At 45.4% G+C, this 15691-nt stretch overlaps 1 protein-coding gene across 1 annotated transcript in view; it reads right to left on the bottom strand.

Moving 5' to 3' along the window:
* LOC119437246 (frequenin-1) overlaps window positions 1-15691 on the bottom strand; it is a 283411-nt gene that overhangs the window by 51763 nt on the left and 215957 nt on the right. The window contains exon 4 of the mRNA XM_037704287.2: window positions 12561-12650. Within this exon, the coding sequence (XP_037560215.1) occupies window positions 12561-12650 (90 nt within the window). The remainder of the gene's footprint in view (window positions 1-12560; window positions 12651-15691) is intronic.

Genomic DNA, 15691 nt, shown 5'->3' on the forward strand with positions numbered 1-15691 from the left:
TGTAGCGAACGCATCCTGCATGACGTTTGTGCTCGTTATTTTAATTGAGTGCGATTCTCGCTAGACGCTTCCGGTGATTCGAAGCTTGGGTCTGGAAATGCTATTATTCTATCGACGGAACGAATTTGCTTGCTGCTACGTGAAATAATTAAAGTATGGGGTTTTCCGCGCTGAAACCGCGACCTGATTATGAGGCATATGCCATAATGAGGTACTTCGGATTAATTTTGACCACCCGGGGTTCTTTAGCGTGCGCGGGCGTTTTTGCATTTAGCCCCCATCGAAAGGCGGCCGCGCCGCGGCCGACATTCGATCCCGCGACCCTGAGCGCAGCAGCGCAACGCCCGAGCCACTAAACAACCATGGTGGGTTTGCAGCTATGTTATTCAAGTACGCATAGAAAACCGTCGTCACTTCCAGTCATGCACGCAGAACTTGTTTTGAAACTATTTGCACAACTCCACTTACGGGACTTTATAGATGAATGGCACTTCGCTGCGACAAATGGAACGGACGCGTTCCCGCGGTTTCTCTCAGAAGTTACGGGAAATTTATGGCGAATTTGCGCAGCACTCGAAACTCTGCAAAGAGCGAAACAAATGCTACCGTAGTGAATAAGAAAAAAAAAAGAATGCAACAACCTACCCCTTTGCAGTAAGTAGACCTGTTCGCCATCCCTTCACATTGGGTTGGATTCGCAGGTATGAATTCTTCAGCGCTGTGTGGCAATTAATGGGTGAAATCCTAGGCGATCCACTTTAATGAACGCTCATGAAGAAAGTATGCTTGACGTAAACCCACGTGCGCCCGTTATACGTAAAAAAAAATCAGAAGAATACCAAGCTGGAAAACAAAGCGTAATGAAATTAAATTCCTCGAGCGAGTACAACACATCGGTATTCGCGGGCTCTAAGAGGGTATAAGGACGGCCGAGACCTGCTGTATATACCTCCGCGTAAAGGTATTTTTCGGGGCGACGAGAGCGCCTGGCAAAATACTACGGAATGCCCGGTATAAGCCCAATTTAATATCCCCGGGAAGGAGCGGAATATTTGCGTGTTCGGGTCGCGGAGCGGAATTTAAATCACGGAGGAATAGAATGATTTCTCTCTCTCTCTCTTCGTCGCAGAGATTGCATACTTAGTCACGCAATGCGATGAATAAGAAAGAACTGACTAACCTCCACGTGTGCTCTGAGGATGCTTCGTCTTCCCTCGATTTATCTTTGAAACCCTCGGGAGAAATTACGGCACCGCACCATGTGTCGGTTCCACAATAGAAACCTCACTCTCTCCAACCGAACTGCTCAAAAGTTAGTTCGCACGCTGAATCGGAGAGGAACTAGAGATGAAAAAGAAATTACGGATAGTGAGCACTTTCTTGAGCGAATTAGGCGAAGGTGGGCCGAAAAGAGTGCGTTGTTCCGAACTGAGTCTGGAAGCGTTCCAGCGTGCCTGAAAGGCGCGCTATAGTGTAAAAAGAAAGAAACTTAGTGGTGAAGAACTTCGAGAAAATTCGCGCTTAACCAAAACGCATTAGGTTTTCCGGGTTTCGCGTTAACGAAAAAAACTTTTAATGATGGAAAGTTTCGCGATAAATCTATGTTAAGACTATAGGTATTCGAGCGCGACTTAAGACTTCAGTGAAACACGTTCTGCGTTACGTCCTCCTCCGTGGTGCCCTTTGAGGGTGCGCTCAGCTTCTAGCTTACATTTAGCCGATATTCTTGCAGTCGCTTGAGTGTCGACAAACAATGGCGCTCTTTCCTCGACGAAGAGACGCGTTCGCTTACCCGCGTGCGATACACTCACGCATACATCATTTGGCTTCGTAGACTCGGCAGATGGGATGGCAGGACACGCTCGCTTCTTCAAGCACCACAAGACAACTGATTGAACGCGAACCCTCTGGTCTTACTGGCCATCGATATCTGATGAGTTTTTTTTTTTATTTCTTTCAATCAGCGACCGACGAGTGACAGCATACTTTCATGCTGGTGTGGGGCATGAATGTATACTATCGCACTTAACGACTGTGTTCAGCTGTCTTTCATGACATGCATCTCGAACAACTTTCTCGCCTTCACCGCATGACAACCGCTACCTACATGTCAGGTAATGATTCCTCAGCGTATATGGTCGGAGTACCGTCGCGAGTCCCTGTAGATCGAGTAACGCTCGTGGATTTCGTCAAGGAATTCAGGCCCATACACTAGTTGCAGATGTTGATCACGGCGCGTGTTCCCCTTCCAAGACACTTCCTTCCTTTGCTCTCTTCCTCCTATTAGGCCAAATACGCATGATTTGCAAAATACAATGTTCCTTGAATCAAACGATTCGTCTCAATTCAATTTCTTACACGACTAGCGCATACGACGTGTTAATGCGTCATCGCGATGCCGGTAGTCGCACCGGTAGTCGCAGTTTCCACCGAAGCAACAGCGTAAGACACGCTATCGTGCGCTCGAGCCAAAAACCGTCACAAGACGCCGGCGCTCGCATCCATCAAGACGCAGTGACGCGCGAAGAGCTGTTATTTTTGTGTCAGCGCCTCTTTCGGCTGACGTGAGCGTGAATATTCATGGAGCGCTGGTGGAGCGCATGCCGAAGGATTCTGCTCGGCGCGAGCACCGCGTGACGAACGACCCTATACGCGCAGTGCCTCCCACGAAAGGCGGACGAAGCATCCGTGTAAGAGGAACGTTTGCATTTGGCAGAAAGGCAAACATGGGAGAACTGCTCCATCATAAAGGTTTTGCCGCACAAAAATTTGTATGCTTGGGCACGCGAAAGTCTTGTTGAGGAATCGTGACTATAGGTAACCTGTGAATGAAGCTTAATTAGTGGTAACAAGAAACCAGTAGAGAATAAAAATAAACGAAAGGAACCCGGCTCTCACGCTTACCCGGGACTTTGCCACGAATTCGTGAGAAAATTAACGCTTTTAAAAGAACAGAGAAACATAGGAAAAGGTAAAATCTATAGCCACAATTTTACGTTTAGCCTGTCATTTATTCGTGATTATACACGATACAGTAGCAATACCCGCCGGTTGAAAAACAGATGAGCGATAGTGGGCAGTTTTTAAGACAGCCTGACATACACCGAGCACGCGGTCGCTCGCTACTCTAGCCTGTACAAGAATGTCTTGCGTGTTAGCCCGACACACATAAGAAAAACAAAATGTGCAGATGTCAACATATCTTGCTTCCAGGTTTCACATTTTACACTCCGGAACAGTGCGTTGCATCTTTTTCATATCATTCGTATGCTCAAGCAGTACTTACTCAGCTTATTTTTGTTTTTGTTTTTTGCTTTTTTTCGCTTGCATTCGTACACATTTAGGGCGTTATCTGTACCGATTAGGTGGTCCTCATTCCCGGTCAACGTCGCGGCCTATGTAGCATTTAATCGTATGTAGCGTGTCGAAATGTCCCTCACAAATACGCCAAGATCGACGAGAGTCGTGCATGCGAAAAGCATGCGCTTGCCGATTTCGAAACACGTCCCGAAATGCAGCGAGAAAAAAACCCACTTCATTGCTAATCCGTGCTAGAGTGACACCTACAGGACAGAAATACAGGTGGTGCGCAACAACGATGTTCCACACTGTTTCACGCAGGACTTCCACCTCGGCAGATGAACTCACCACTGATGGTGTACGTAGCGTCGGACACAAGTGCGCCAAGTTGGGCGTGTCTTTTACGCCAGAACAAAAAAAAAGTAAAAAAAAGGAAAGAGAACAGGTGGCGAGCATAGGACCATGCTTATACGTTCTTTCCGTTCCTTCACTGCGTGCGATTTCCCCGTTAAGGGTAAAACATCGCTACTTGTTTAACGACACAATATTGTAAGAGAGGTTGTCGTCCAAAGGTGGCAATGACAACTCCTCCTCTCATGGCAGACAAAATGAAATCGCGTAACTGCCTCGCGAAACTCTCAATACAGGCGAAAAGACGGAGAGAGCATGAACGCGAGCACGAGCACGAATCAACTTAATTGTCCACGAACACGCAGAGAATTTCACAGTATCGCAGACGCGTGGAGCAACAAGAGTACACGTGATTACATAACGTACCACGCAACTACATAACAGCGAACGTTGCCTTAAATTCACATATACCGCGCGCACGAAGGATCCGAGCGTTCGCCTTCCATTGATCTTCCGAGAGGCCACTGGTAAGCGGCTTTTCGCTCGGCCCGTCTCCCACGCGCCAGTTCAGCAGCGTTCCTCTACTACGAGATTATATACACTCGCACAGTGGACGGAGTGCTATCGAAAGCCTCTTATGGGGTTATTTGTACTTTCAGAAATTCTTGCTTCACGGCTTATGTTACTGTTTCTCCCTTCGCTCGTCTACACAGTGCCGTTTTGGCTGTAGCAAAGTCTTGAACCTTACAGTACAAAACTTTTCCCCCAATCCTTAGAGAAAAACAGGAGCACAGAGAGAACATCGCTTCATCGCTGCTCGCTAGTGGATTTCCTCGCGGATTTACTCGGTGTCGTTAAAGGGGATGTTGTCGGCATCATAAGGCGATGACGCCGGCTTTATTTCTATCTGTGCATAAATTATCACGCCGGCCCTCCTCGCGCTGACAATTAAAGGCTCGCACTATATTTTGCAGAGGGAGGGTGGCCATAATATGAAGCACAAATAAGAATGCGGCGTTGACGCCCTCTCAAGTAGCATTCTGGATCTCCGTGGCATCGGCAATAACACGTTCTTTATGACTAAACAAATCCTAGAGGAGGTTTTGATGACCACTGTAGAACTGACACTCAAAATGGCAACGGCTTCAGACCAGGCAGCGTCGTGTTCTTAACGTAAAGTGGCCGTGTACACGAGATACAGCTTGTGCAGCGATAATTAAATCAGGCACAAACTGCCAAGGATTAAATAGATAAAATAAGAAAAAGTCTGGATCGTTATACTGTTCGAAGTATTAATAGCCAACTGTCAATAACCAGTTGCACGAGTGTTGTGCGAAGGCAAAGTACACGTTTCGCCTCTTGTGGACCTGTCTTCTGTCATGTCATGTAAGTGGCGTGACAGTGCTCCATGTATACAGGGATTTTTTTGTAAGGTTTCTGCTTCCACACTCATTTCGCGACTTAAAGTAGCTTTTTACTCTTATTTTTTGTTTCGTGCTACAAGTGTGTCCTGATTGAATGCTTTCGACTTCTGCCATCTTCCGCGGCTCTCGCGCTCCCCAGGCTCCCGCGGGAACAGTCGTGCTAACTTCGCCGCGAATGTCGCTCCCACTGCCCGGATAAGCGGCTTAGCGTGCAGCTTTCTAGTTTCAATCTGGAAAGAATTTGACGCTGTGCTCCGTCGAGTTCACTGACTCGCGTTGTCAAGTTAGATGTTACGGTACACCGCATGGGCTGGTCTCTCGTGCCAGTAAACGCATTTGAATTAATTTCTCAGCTTCCAACACGCATATCAGGACACACGTGCTATATTAACGCTTGAACAATAGCTGCGAATGTGGGCTCTGTCTTTATATGAGTAATGTGTTGCCGTTTTCCACATTGCGCACCCACCTTCAACTATACAACAGCGAAGTTAATGTATATACCGCTGACCTGCGCGCAAGGGGAAATTGGTGGCTTGTGAGATTATTTTCATTATAAACTCTCGAGAAGCACTCAGTGCACCTACAGAAAAATAAACACTGACAGCCGAACGGTGGCACCACGTTGCCGTCACTGCTTCAGAAAGTCTATCTCGAGGCGCCATTTTCAGTCTTTTATTGGGTACCCTCCCACGTGGGCACTGCCGAGAGTAAGGAGGCTGGCATCTATAGTACTTGCAGCTGTGATTCAGTTACTTAAGATATCCCTCTATTCTTCATTTACGCGGACCGCATTTATGAATTCGTCTATCGTACACTGAGCGCTGTGCTGCGATGCATTGTAGTCAAGTCTGGTGTTCCTTCTATTATTAAAATCAGTGTGTACTATATTGTACGCAGAGTGTCACTACCTATTAATTTTTTTTTCTTTTACGCTTTGTCCTTATAGCCATAGTTTTTTTTAATAATAATATTATTCTCCTTGTTATTTATGATTTGTTCTCTCTATGCAGCCGGTTCCTATGTGCAGGCCAGGCGCCCGCTCATTTCTGTTACCGATTTATTTGTGGTTGGGAATTTATGTTTCCACGAAGAAAAATATAATGGCAGCCGCATACTCAAAAAAAGACGATAGACAGCAACATACTAAGACGTCAGCAATTTTCTAATACGATCACTCTTAAATCCTACGACAACCAGCATTCTTTGCGGCAGCGATGGCGTATAGTGAAGCTCGTCGTGAAATCGGTATATGCGATATCTCATGCCAGTATATCTCTTAGCAGCCATTCATATCTTGGGAGTATCTGCCAGATGCGCTTCAAGGCAATTTCATTTATCTGCGCTTTTTCTTACACATGATCCAGGAAAATATGTTATTACTTGGCCTACACGTACGCAGTCCCTCGCATGGTTAAAGGAGCTGTTTTCCAATCTCGAATTCTTCACCCTCCGGGCTGTTGAGCTCTGATTTAGTTATCGCCACATTTGTCTTGGAATAAATACCAATACGTTGATGGTTAGAGTCCTCAATTGTCTATTGAATTATTTCCAGCGTTGCTTAACAGGTCATTGTCAAGTTGAAGGAAAACGCAGATTGCTGAGATAATCTCCGCTTATCTTTACTTCCTGTCCTTTCTCATGGACCCTATTCACTAGTTGCAACTATGCAATGTATGTAGAGAAGATACTCGGTCTATTTGCCTGGCCCTCTCGTTAACCGAGAGAAAGAGAAAGGGAGATCGACTTTATTGACCCAACTGCTCCGACCCATCGTTTCTTGTAAAACATCACGTGTTGCAATTAAGTAGGGAAATCCCTTAATGTATCGCAGGAGGGTTGTTATAATTTTTTTAAACTTTTCTATGAAGCAGGTTTGCCAGATTTACACCTTTATTCTTCAAACGTTTTGATACAAAATGCCCCTTTTTCCTGTTAGGCGATAAAATTCGTCTTTCTTTCTCACATGAAGTAATTTATTAGGAAGTTTATGTAAAATGTAAAAAAAATAATTTTTGGGCGATTTTATACCATGGTTTGTATGTAGAAAATTCTCTTTTTTGTAGTCACTACATTTACCCTACATAACTCCAGAGTGACTGTATATGTTTGAATGTAAGCGTAGTGTTCTGTATTCGCTATATATAGACAAGTCTGGACGGCCACTTGCAAACTACGTAGGGTGAGTGCATAGTGCCGTATTCGCTAATCTACACAAGTGTGCACAGGCGGTTGACAACTATGTAAGGTGAATGCACAGTTCTGTATTCCATATTCGCTGTGTCTAACCGAGTCTCGACATGCAGTTGCCGACCCTGTAAAAAGAACAATGGCGAACCAAAGTGCCAGTGTCGGTTCTAATATTGTCAGTCTGATCCAGGCAATCGGTGCCTTAGAAGACGCGACAAATACCACTGCTTGGTACACGGCACCACAAAAAGGGAGAAAACATTTTCGACGCCAGCAAGAAATTTGCGACGTTTCCCATTGAAAAAAAAAATAATCCCTTTTTCTCTTGAACTCCTGATGTTTCCTTCAATATGGGAAATTTCCCGCAATTTGGCAACCTTGCTATGAAGGATTGCGTTAGCTATGCTTACCATACATGTGTATTTTTACATACACACGTAGGCTTCTTCATCGTCTTGACGAAACAACGCATCTATGACTACTGGTATCCCTAATATTTTGAATTTCTTTCGTAATCTATGATGGCTATGCCGAGGGGTTGGTTATATATATATATATATATATATATATATATATGCTGGAGCTTCTGAATAACCTGCTTATAGAAAATAGTGTGACCTATTATTGAGCATCGTTTACAAAAGCAATGATACTTGGGTGCAGCGAAATCAAGTGAAGATCTGGGCCACGATTTTGTAGCGACGCCTATTGTGATGCTAATCCCTTCCAGCGCTATTCGCGTTCCTTAGCGACCGCGCGTTCGATGCTCCGCCCGGGGCGAAAAGCGCCGAATGCCATTACCATCTGGAAAAGGCATCGCTACAAAATCGTGGCCCTCCTTCTATACGAAATTACCCAAGTCAACATTTTGTAAGATGTAACGCAGAGCTAATAAGTTGATATTTTTTTTTCTGAATTTCTTGACGTCACGCTATTATATATTAACGTTACGCTTCCATTTTTCAATGTCTCCGGTACACTTTAGGTCATTAGGCATTCAGTATGAAGTTTCTCAGACCTTTCTCGCACAATATTATATATATATTGCAACTATATTTTATCAGATCGCCGGTATTAAATCGTCTCCTGCCTCGTTTTTTTTTTTCGGGGTATTTCTTGAAAATCCCTCGTAACTTTATCGGTAATGTCGCATGAGCATTTCATATCTACTCTGCGGCAACTCGCAATGGCGTAAACACGAACTCGTTCGTGTTCAAATTTCGTCCGGAGAATCCTACGCATAGTTCAGAGAAGGCGCGAAGATTTGCTGCCTTTCACACACGGAAACAAAACCCTCCGAATTATTCTTCGAAATAAATATATAATGAACGGAGGTTACGGGACCTCGTGCTAGTGCATTGTACGACGGAAGGTAAAACAGCTAGACCGGTTGTGTTAGCCCTGTACTTTATTTCCTCGAAACACGTTGGCACCTTGAAGCACAGAACTCCTCCCTCGTAGCGTTTTGCTTAGCGAGAGCTACGATTTTCAAAGAGCTCGCTGTTAGTCTAGTTAATACATGACGTTCAAAATGTAAACAGCGCAAAAAAAAAGTGGGACCAGAGAGAGAGCGACAGACAACTGCTGTTATGTCTGCCTTGTGTCATTTATTGCTTGTCTCGTTTTTGATCTTAATGCAATTTTCAACTTTAATAAGAGCACGAAGTATTAACGCCACTAACGCAAGGCGAATTGCGGCACATACTAAGACAGATTTCAGTCCGTGGTTGCAAAGCGACACGATTTGATCTTACACTCGAAATCTTCAGATTTATTTCACATTGACCCTGCGCTTCAATTAAAAATGCCGTCCACATTAGATACAACGAGAGCCTTTGAAACGCTCATTCACCGTCTGCGGCTCGGTACCGCGTACACAAAACACTTTCTACATAAAATTTCAAGAGCTGATAGACCGGAATGTACTTGCTGGCAACGCAGAATGAGGATGTACTGCATCTTCTGTTAGAAAGTCCGCGACACGCCGCAAACAGACAACGTTTAGCACGTGATTTAGTGGCATTAGACCACAGGCGCTTCAGCCTCGGGAAGATTTAGGTCCTTGGCCAACATATTAATTGCAAAAACGAGCGTTCAATGGCCCTCCAAAGATATCCAGAAGCGAGCAATATTATCGAAACTATTGAAAAGAGTGTTTATCTCTAATAAGCTCACTTCATGGGATTTGTTATTTTTACCTGAATTTGGACAATTCAACGCCCGGGATCATGTACCTTTATTTGATGCTGATCCGTTCTTTCTTATGTGCCCTGATTTTAGTGCAGTTACGTGACCGGACTTCGTGTTTACTTAAGTGCACCTATGTGACTGAACTTTGTGTTGCTGTGTTTCTGAGTTGACTTTCAGTTTTAGTGTGGTATTAGTGTGTTTATGTGACTGGACTTGTTATTGTGATTAGGAGTCGACTTTTACTTTTAATGGGTGTAGGTTAATTTTATTTTTTCCATATCTCTACGTGAAAAGGAGTAGCCGGCACCAACATGTCTTAAATACCATATAATAAAAAAAAAACGCCGCGCGTTTTGTTGCGCCTCTGTCGAACACTTTCCCTCCTTCTGCTCGCCCGTTTCGTTTATTTCTTTCTTTCGTGGCCTGCTTGTTGCGTTCAAATATTTTATTTCCTCTTTTTTTCATTTGTTAAACAGCACTTACGCTTTTTCTCAACATCTTAGTGCTCATTTTCCGACGCAGCCCGGAAAGCGAAGACGAAAAGGCAAACGAGCGTACCGCATAATCAAAAAAAAAAAAAGGGGCAGAAAAACAACGGCTTAAACTGCCCCGTTTGCGCGCACATCCGGGTACCACCGCAGACCGTATCTCAACATGCAGCGAACCCAAACCTGCGCACGTAAAAAAAAAAAAAAAAAAAGTTCAAATGACATAAAGCCAACAATGAGGGGCACAGGACGAAGCGAGCGCCGGCGAGAGAACAACGCAGGGTATTTTTTTTTTTTTTTTTGAAGAGCCCATAAGCGGATTCACGCTGGCGGACGCGGCATCTCTCCTATAGGGACGCTCAGCTCCCAAAGCCGGAGAAATCGCTCGCCCCCCCCCCCCCCCCCCCCCTCTTCTCCTCCCGATCCCGTGCTACCGCAGGACGGGCTTAGTCTCGTTCTAATATCCCCCGCCGACGACTGCCCCAAAGCTGCGTTCTAGACAATGAGCAGCCTCGCAGGCCGACTCCGCTGCGGTCCTACAGGCGCAATCGCGCGCGAGCCCACCGCCAGACGGCACTGATACTTGGCCGCCACGAAGCGAGCATAGGTTGGTGGTGGTATAGCCGCCGTAACAAGCGAGGATTCCGCGCCGCTCGAGCGAGGACGTTCTTTCGAGCCCACGTAAGCGGGCGCCATTAGTTAGCGCAGGTTGGTTTGAGGATGGGGATTAAAAGAGGTCAGCCTTCGCGTGCGCGGTATATCGAATTCATGGGGAACGGAGCACGCACGCGAGCTCGTAGCGATTATATAGCCTATATGTATACATAGCCTTTATCGGCCAGCGTCAGTGAAGGCCGAATTGTTCGCGCAGTCACCGCGGATTCAGCGTGGCCTGCAAAGCAAGGAACTGGATGCAACCTCGGCCGTATGTAGAAAGTTACGTCAGCTGACGTTATTAAAAAAAAAAAGAAATGAAACGGCCGTGTGTGACCATGCGCAGTGCAACCGATTGAGCTACGGCGGAGGATATCTTCCATTTGAAATTAGGGCCTGACGAAATGTCTTCTGAGCAAACGCTGCAGCCGTCGATTACACAGACGAGGAGTCTAATGAGCGAAATTCGGTTGAATCGGGAGGAACCGAACGCGTATGCGATTCCGTGCTGCTTTCAATGGACGCGTGACGGAACAGTAAAATGAGCAACTACATAAATAAGAGACAGTAAAAAAGATGACGCCGCAATCTGCACTCCGAGCTGAATGACAAGTAATTTCAGAGGAAGTCTCGTTGGGGTCTTGAACGCCGCTATAACCTTCAGAACCAGTGCATTAAGGATTCACAGAACGCTCCGGGTCTGCAGCTACGCGCATAACTGCTTATAAGTACCAGCGAATAATCTGGAAGGCCGAAGCAAAGGAGAAATAGCCCAGTGCCTACCTGCGTCTCTTTCATGCTCTGCACTGCTTTGATCCTGTAAGCTTAATATTTCAAGTAATAATGGACCAGATACGCCCAACACAAGCTGTTCTTGAGTCTGTCTTGCGAGCTCCTTGAATTGCTGAAAGCTACATGAGAGAGTCGATTACTGGATAACGTAACATTTCAACAGCGACAATTCGATGTGACCGAACATACGCGGCTGCTAAACAGACGGGAGAAGAAAGCCAGCGCCCTACCTCTCTACTTCGTGAGCCTTGTGCCATTCCTCGAGCGCTGTTAATATGATCCAGGATGTGCGCTCGTCTTGAAGTGACTCAGCGTCACTGTGCATTTGATCATAGTATTTATAGAACGCGATTGCGAAACGTCGTCTTTTTTTATGAAAACTTAAATCATTCGTTCTCTATGTCTTAACCTCGTGCTGCGCTATCCGTATAAACTGTTGACGTATTTGTTCTCGTCAATAAGCGTCACTGCAGTGGCCGTCGAGCCCACGACATGTCCTCGAAATGGTGAGAAGCCCCAACAAGGCATTAGCACGAAGGCTGGGATGCTCCGGAAAGAAAAGTGAATTTCAGCACACGTTTGTCGATTCAAATTTCAATATTTCGCCAACATGGTGCCCTCCAATATGGTTCTCGGGATAATTTCACTTGCGCACGTTAAGATGAGGAGTCGACTTGTTACGTCCCAGTTATTCTGCTGCCATTCATGATGACGCCCATACCAGCTGTGTGAAACGCAGGGCAAGAGAACCGTCCGCCAACCAGATCGTGAGTTTTTCTCTATTTCATTCCTTCGGTTAGAAGAACGTCCTCGTTCAGCTAGTGAAAATTACCAGCTACACTCGCGTTCGCTGCACTTATGCTTTATAATTAGGACGCGCAAATACTTTCTCAAGAGACATTCAACGCGATCACATACGACATGATGGTATTTCCATGGAAACTGCGAGCTCTTGTTAGCAGAGTGTTGTCTGGCCCTTGATGGAGATAATCATGTGATCATTACTTTTTATTATAATATGTGTGTGTAAGTGAGGTTGGCATCAGGGGTGATGCTGGCTACTCAATTTCACATATCCAAGCAATACATGGCAAACATTGATGTGTAACGTGTGAAGACACAGGCGAGTGACGGCTGGTTCTGTAGGAAAGCTAATGAGTGGCCAGCTTACCTTGTTCTCGTCGAAAACCCGAAAAACCAGCGATGCAAACTTCGAGGGATCACCTTGAGGAAAGAATTGCTTGTATATCCTCAGAAAACCCTGAAATGGAAAACAAAAGGTGAAACGAAGCCTGAAAGCACCCAAGCGAACATCATCGCTTGCTCATGCTTACGAAGAACCGTTAATTCGATGCACCACACGTGAGAACTATGGCTCAGGGGTCTCGTCATAGTGTAGTTTCAAACATTAGGAGACAGCAGTGAGTAAATTGAGTAATAAATGACACGTGCGAACTCTGAATGCTGAGAGACAGAGAGGAACTTGTCACTTTCGCTGGCATATTGTGTGAATCACGTCAAACAAGAGCTGAACGTTTCATGGCGAGCAGCGCTCGTAATTGGCTTTCGCAACACAGAATATAGGACTCAGTGGCCCACTAAGTGCTCCTGCAAACGCGGTATCCCTGCACCACTGCTCACTCTCTGGCTTCTACGCTTTAGTTTAGTTCAGTGTCCTATAGTTAAGACTGACGTCAGAGCTTCGGCGTAGTGGTGGTTTGATGAGTTCATGGGTGAACCAGATACGGAGTATAAAGGAGGAAAGTACAGATTCCGACCAGAGGAGCGTCCTGCTGGTCAGTCCTCAGTGAGCGTGCAAAATTAGGCACCAGAAATTAGCAAAGAAAACGCCTCAATAGCACTTGGCGCGCAAAAAGTGTCACGGAATCATACCCTCGTAGGGGCCAATTGACCTCAATAACCAACTCAACAACTTAGATGCTAGCCGAATAGGTTTTCGTAAAGGGACCTGACAGCCTTCACAGGAGCAGTTCACGCTGCAAGGTTGCACAGCTAGACTAACAGGTATGCCTGATTAGCTCATTAGTGCGCTGACGCAAACCGGGAACAAAGCTGGCATGTGTGTTTCTGTTTGGTGGCTCACTTTATTGGTAACCGCACGTCGATAGTCGACTCGCTTCGTGGGAGAGGCCGTGTTAAGGTCGGTGATGCATCGGGTCAGTAATGTCGCATGTGTGTCTTAAGTTCAACGGGACACGTCTGGTGGCCATTATAAGTTCTGGGGGGAAAATTATATTCACCTCACTGATATTCGCCCCTGGCAGCGAAACCTGTTAGCATAGTACGAGAAATAAGTTTTGTTCCTAAAAAAAATGAGAAGGGCCTTTTTTACCAGGAGCATGTTACACGGATAACGCTAAAGTGTACTTCGCTTAGTTTCCAAATCAAAAAGTAGCGTGGCTTCAGTTCTAAATCCGACTAGCGACATATTACAGGTGGGCAGCGGTACTTCGAAGTTCATTTCACGAAAGTTGAGCTGCCTGATACTGAGCAATTAGAATAGTCGCAAGTACGGAATTCTACGAAATATGATCAAATTTCATAGAGAGAGAGAGAAAGAAAGGACAGAAAGAGTTAAAGGTAGGAAGGTCTATCAGACGCACGTCCGGTTTGTTACCCTTCACCAGAGGAAAACGAGAAATAACATAGGGAGAAAGAGAACGGACACTAGCCGAGCGAAAACGTGGAGCTGCCATTCCCTCCTGTAATCAGTCCCCGAGGCAAGTCTATTTCACAAACTGGTAATTAAACGTCGTGCGACGCACGACGCCATTATTAAAAAAATTCTTCATATCTGAGAATTGCCTGGAATCAAGCTGGTTCAACACTGTTCGAAGAACGTCGTGCTCGCCGTCATAACGAGGACAAAAACGCAACACGCATACGATTGCCTCTACAGAGCTGCACGAGTCACACTTGGTTGTGTCTGCCATTCCAATGAAGAAAAAGATATCAAGTTACCCCTAAACCAGAGGCCCGATGTTAAGGTTACATCGCAGCGGGAAAGGTACGAGGCATTTGCGGCTTTAACGAAGGACCACGTCTGTAGAAACGGCGGTTCAAGATACTACTAGTGTTCCAGAAAGCTTGCGTCGCGGGGTGAGCAGGCAAGCAAAAAAAAAAAAACTGTCGTAGCATCCGTTCCCGATAAGGGTACGCGAACTGGCTGAGTTCCTCTGTGGTTTGGCCGGGCAGCATCATCAGCACGGTCATTACCGACGCTGTCGCAGTGAGCCGGCAGCCATTGGAACTTGACATGTCCATTAGAGATGGCTCGGTGGAGGGCTTTTCTTATCTCAGATACCAATTGCTCCCGAGTCCTGCGTCGTATAGAGCTGACCGCAAACTCTGAAGGGCTACCTTAGAGTCACAATAACTATCCACTATCCACTTGTAGGACGAAATTAACGGCAGCATGCCGAGCGGCAAGTTCTGTTGCCGTAGACGCCATACTTCTTATCTTCAGGTTATTGAAGAAGCATTACATTACAAATTAACTTCGAAAAAAGATGTTGGGTTCTTATTAACCTCTACCATATTGAAGTGACTGACGTAGAATAATGTGCAAGAGTATGTCTCATTACACTTGTGGAGTTATAAAGGAAGAAATTGAAGAGCGCTGGTAGTTTAAAAGCAATTACAAGTGTCAGAGACGACTTACGCAGTTCTCGCCGACCACCTGGAGGTCAAAAGTTGTCTGTCAGTAAGCGCGAGCGTCGCGTGCCTCTCGACGTTGCGATGGCTGGCCCTTACAGCTCCCTAGACTATGTGCCAAATGCTCCTATACATCCAGCATTTGTCAGCGCGAAACTTTTCTGACCTGTGTACATAAAACTGCACATATATCTAGCTTTAATTTTTTTTCCTTTCTCAGGTTGTTTTTTACACACAATGCTGAGGCAATTCGAAAGCCCAAAATGTGCGAACCATGCCAATAATGTGCATGCAGCACAGATCCACCTATGGTAACAGCTGGGACATCGTTATTTGGGAAGCTTTATAGAATATAAAAATCCCGACAAGTTTACGATATCATTGCAGAGTGCGCTAACAAATGTCAATGACATTATTATGCGGTAGTTGAATAAAAAATCGAAAATATATTTCTATATTATTTTTAAAAAGCTTCAATTCAGTATCATGTCCGAAATTAAGGGTTTCTTGCTGAATTCATCAACCGAGGATGGCAAAAATATTTAGCCCAAATATTCACGAGTCAAATAACAGAGTCAAATAACAAATTGGCGACGTTTTCAATCCTTGTAATTTATAGAGATGACC

Source organism: Dermacentor silvarum, chromosome 1 (genome assembly GCF_013339745.2).
Source record: "Dermacentor silvarum isolate Dsil-2018 chromosome 1, BIME_Dsil_1.4, whole genome shotgun sequence".
In the NCBI taxonomy this organism is placed as follows: Eukaryota; Metazoa; Arthropoda; class Arachnida; order Ixodida; family Ixodidae; genus Dermacentor; species Dermacentor silvarum.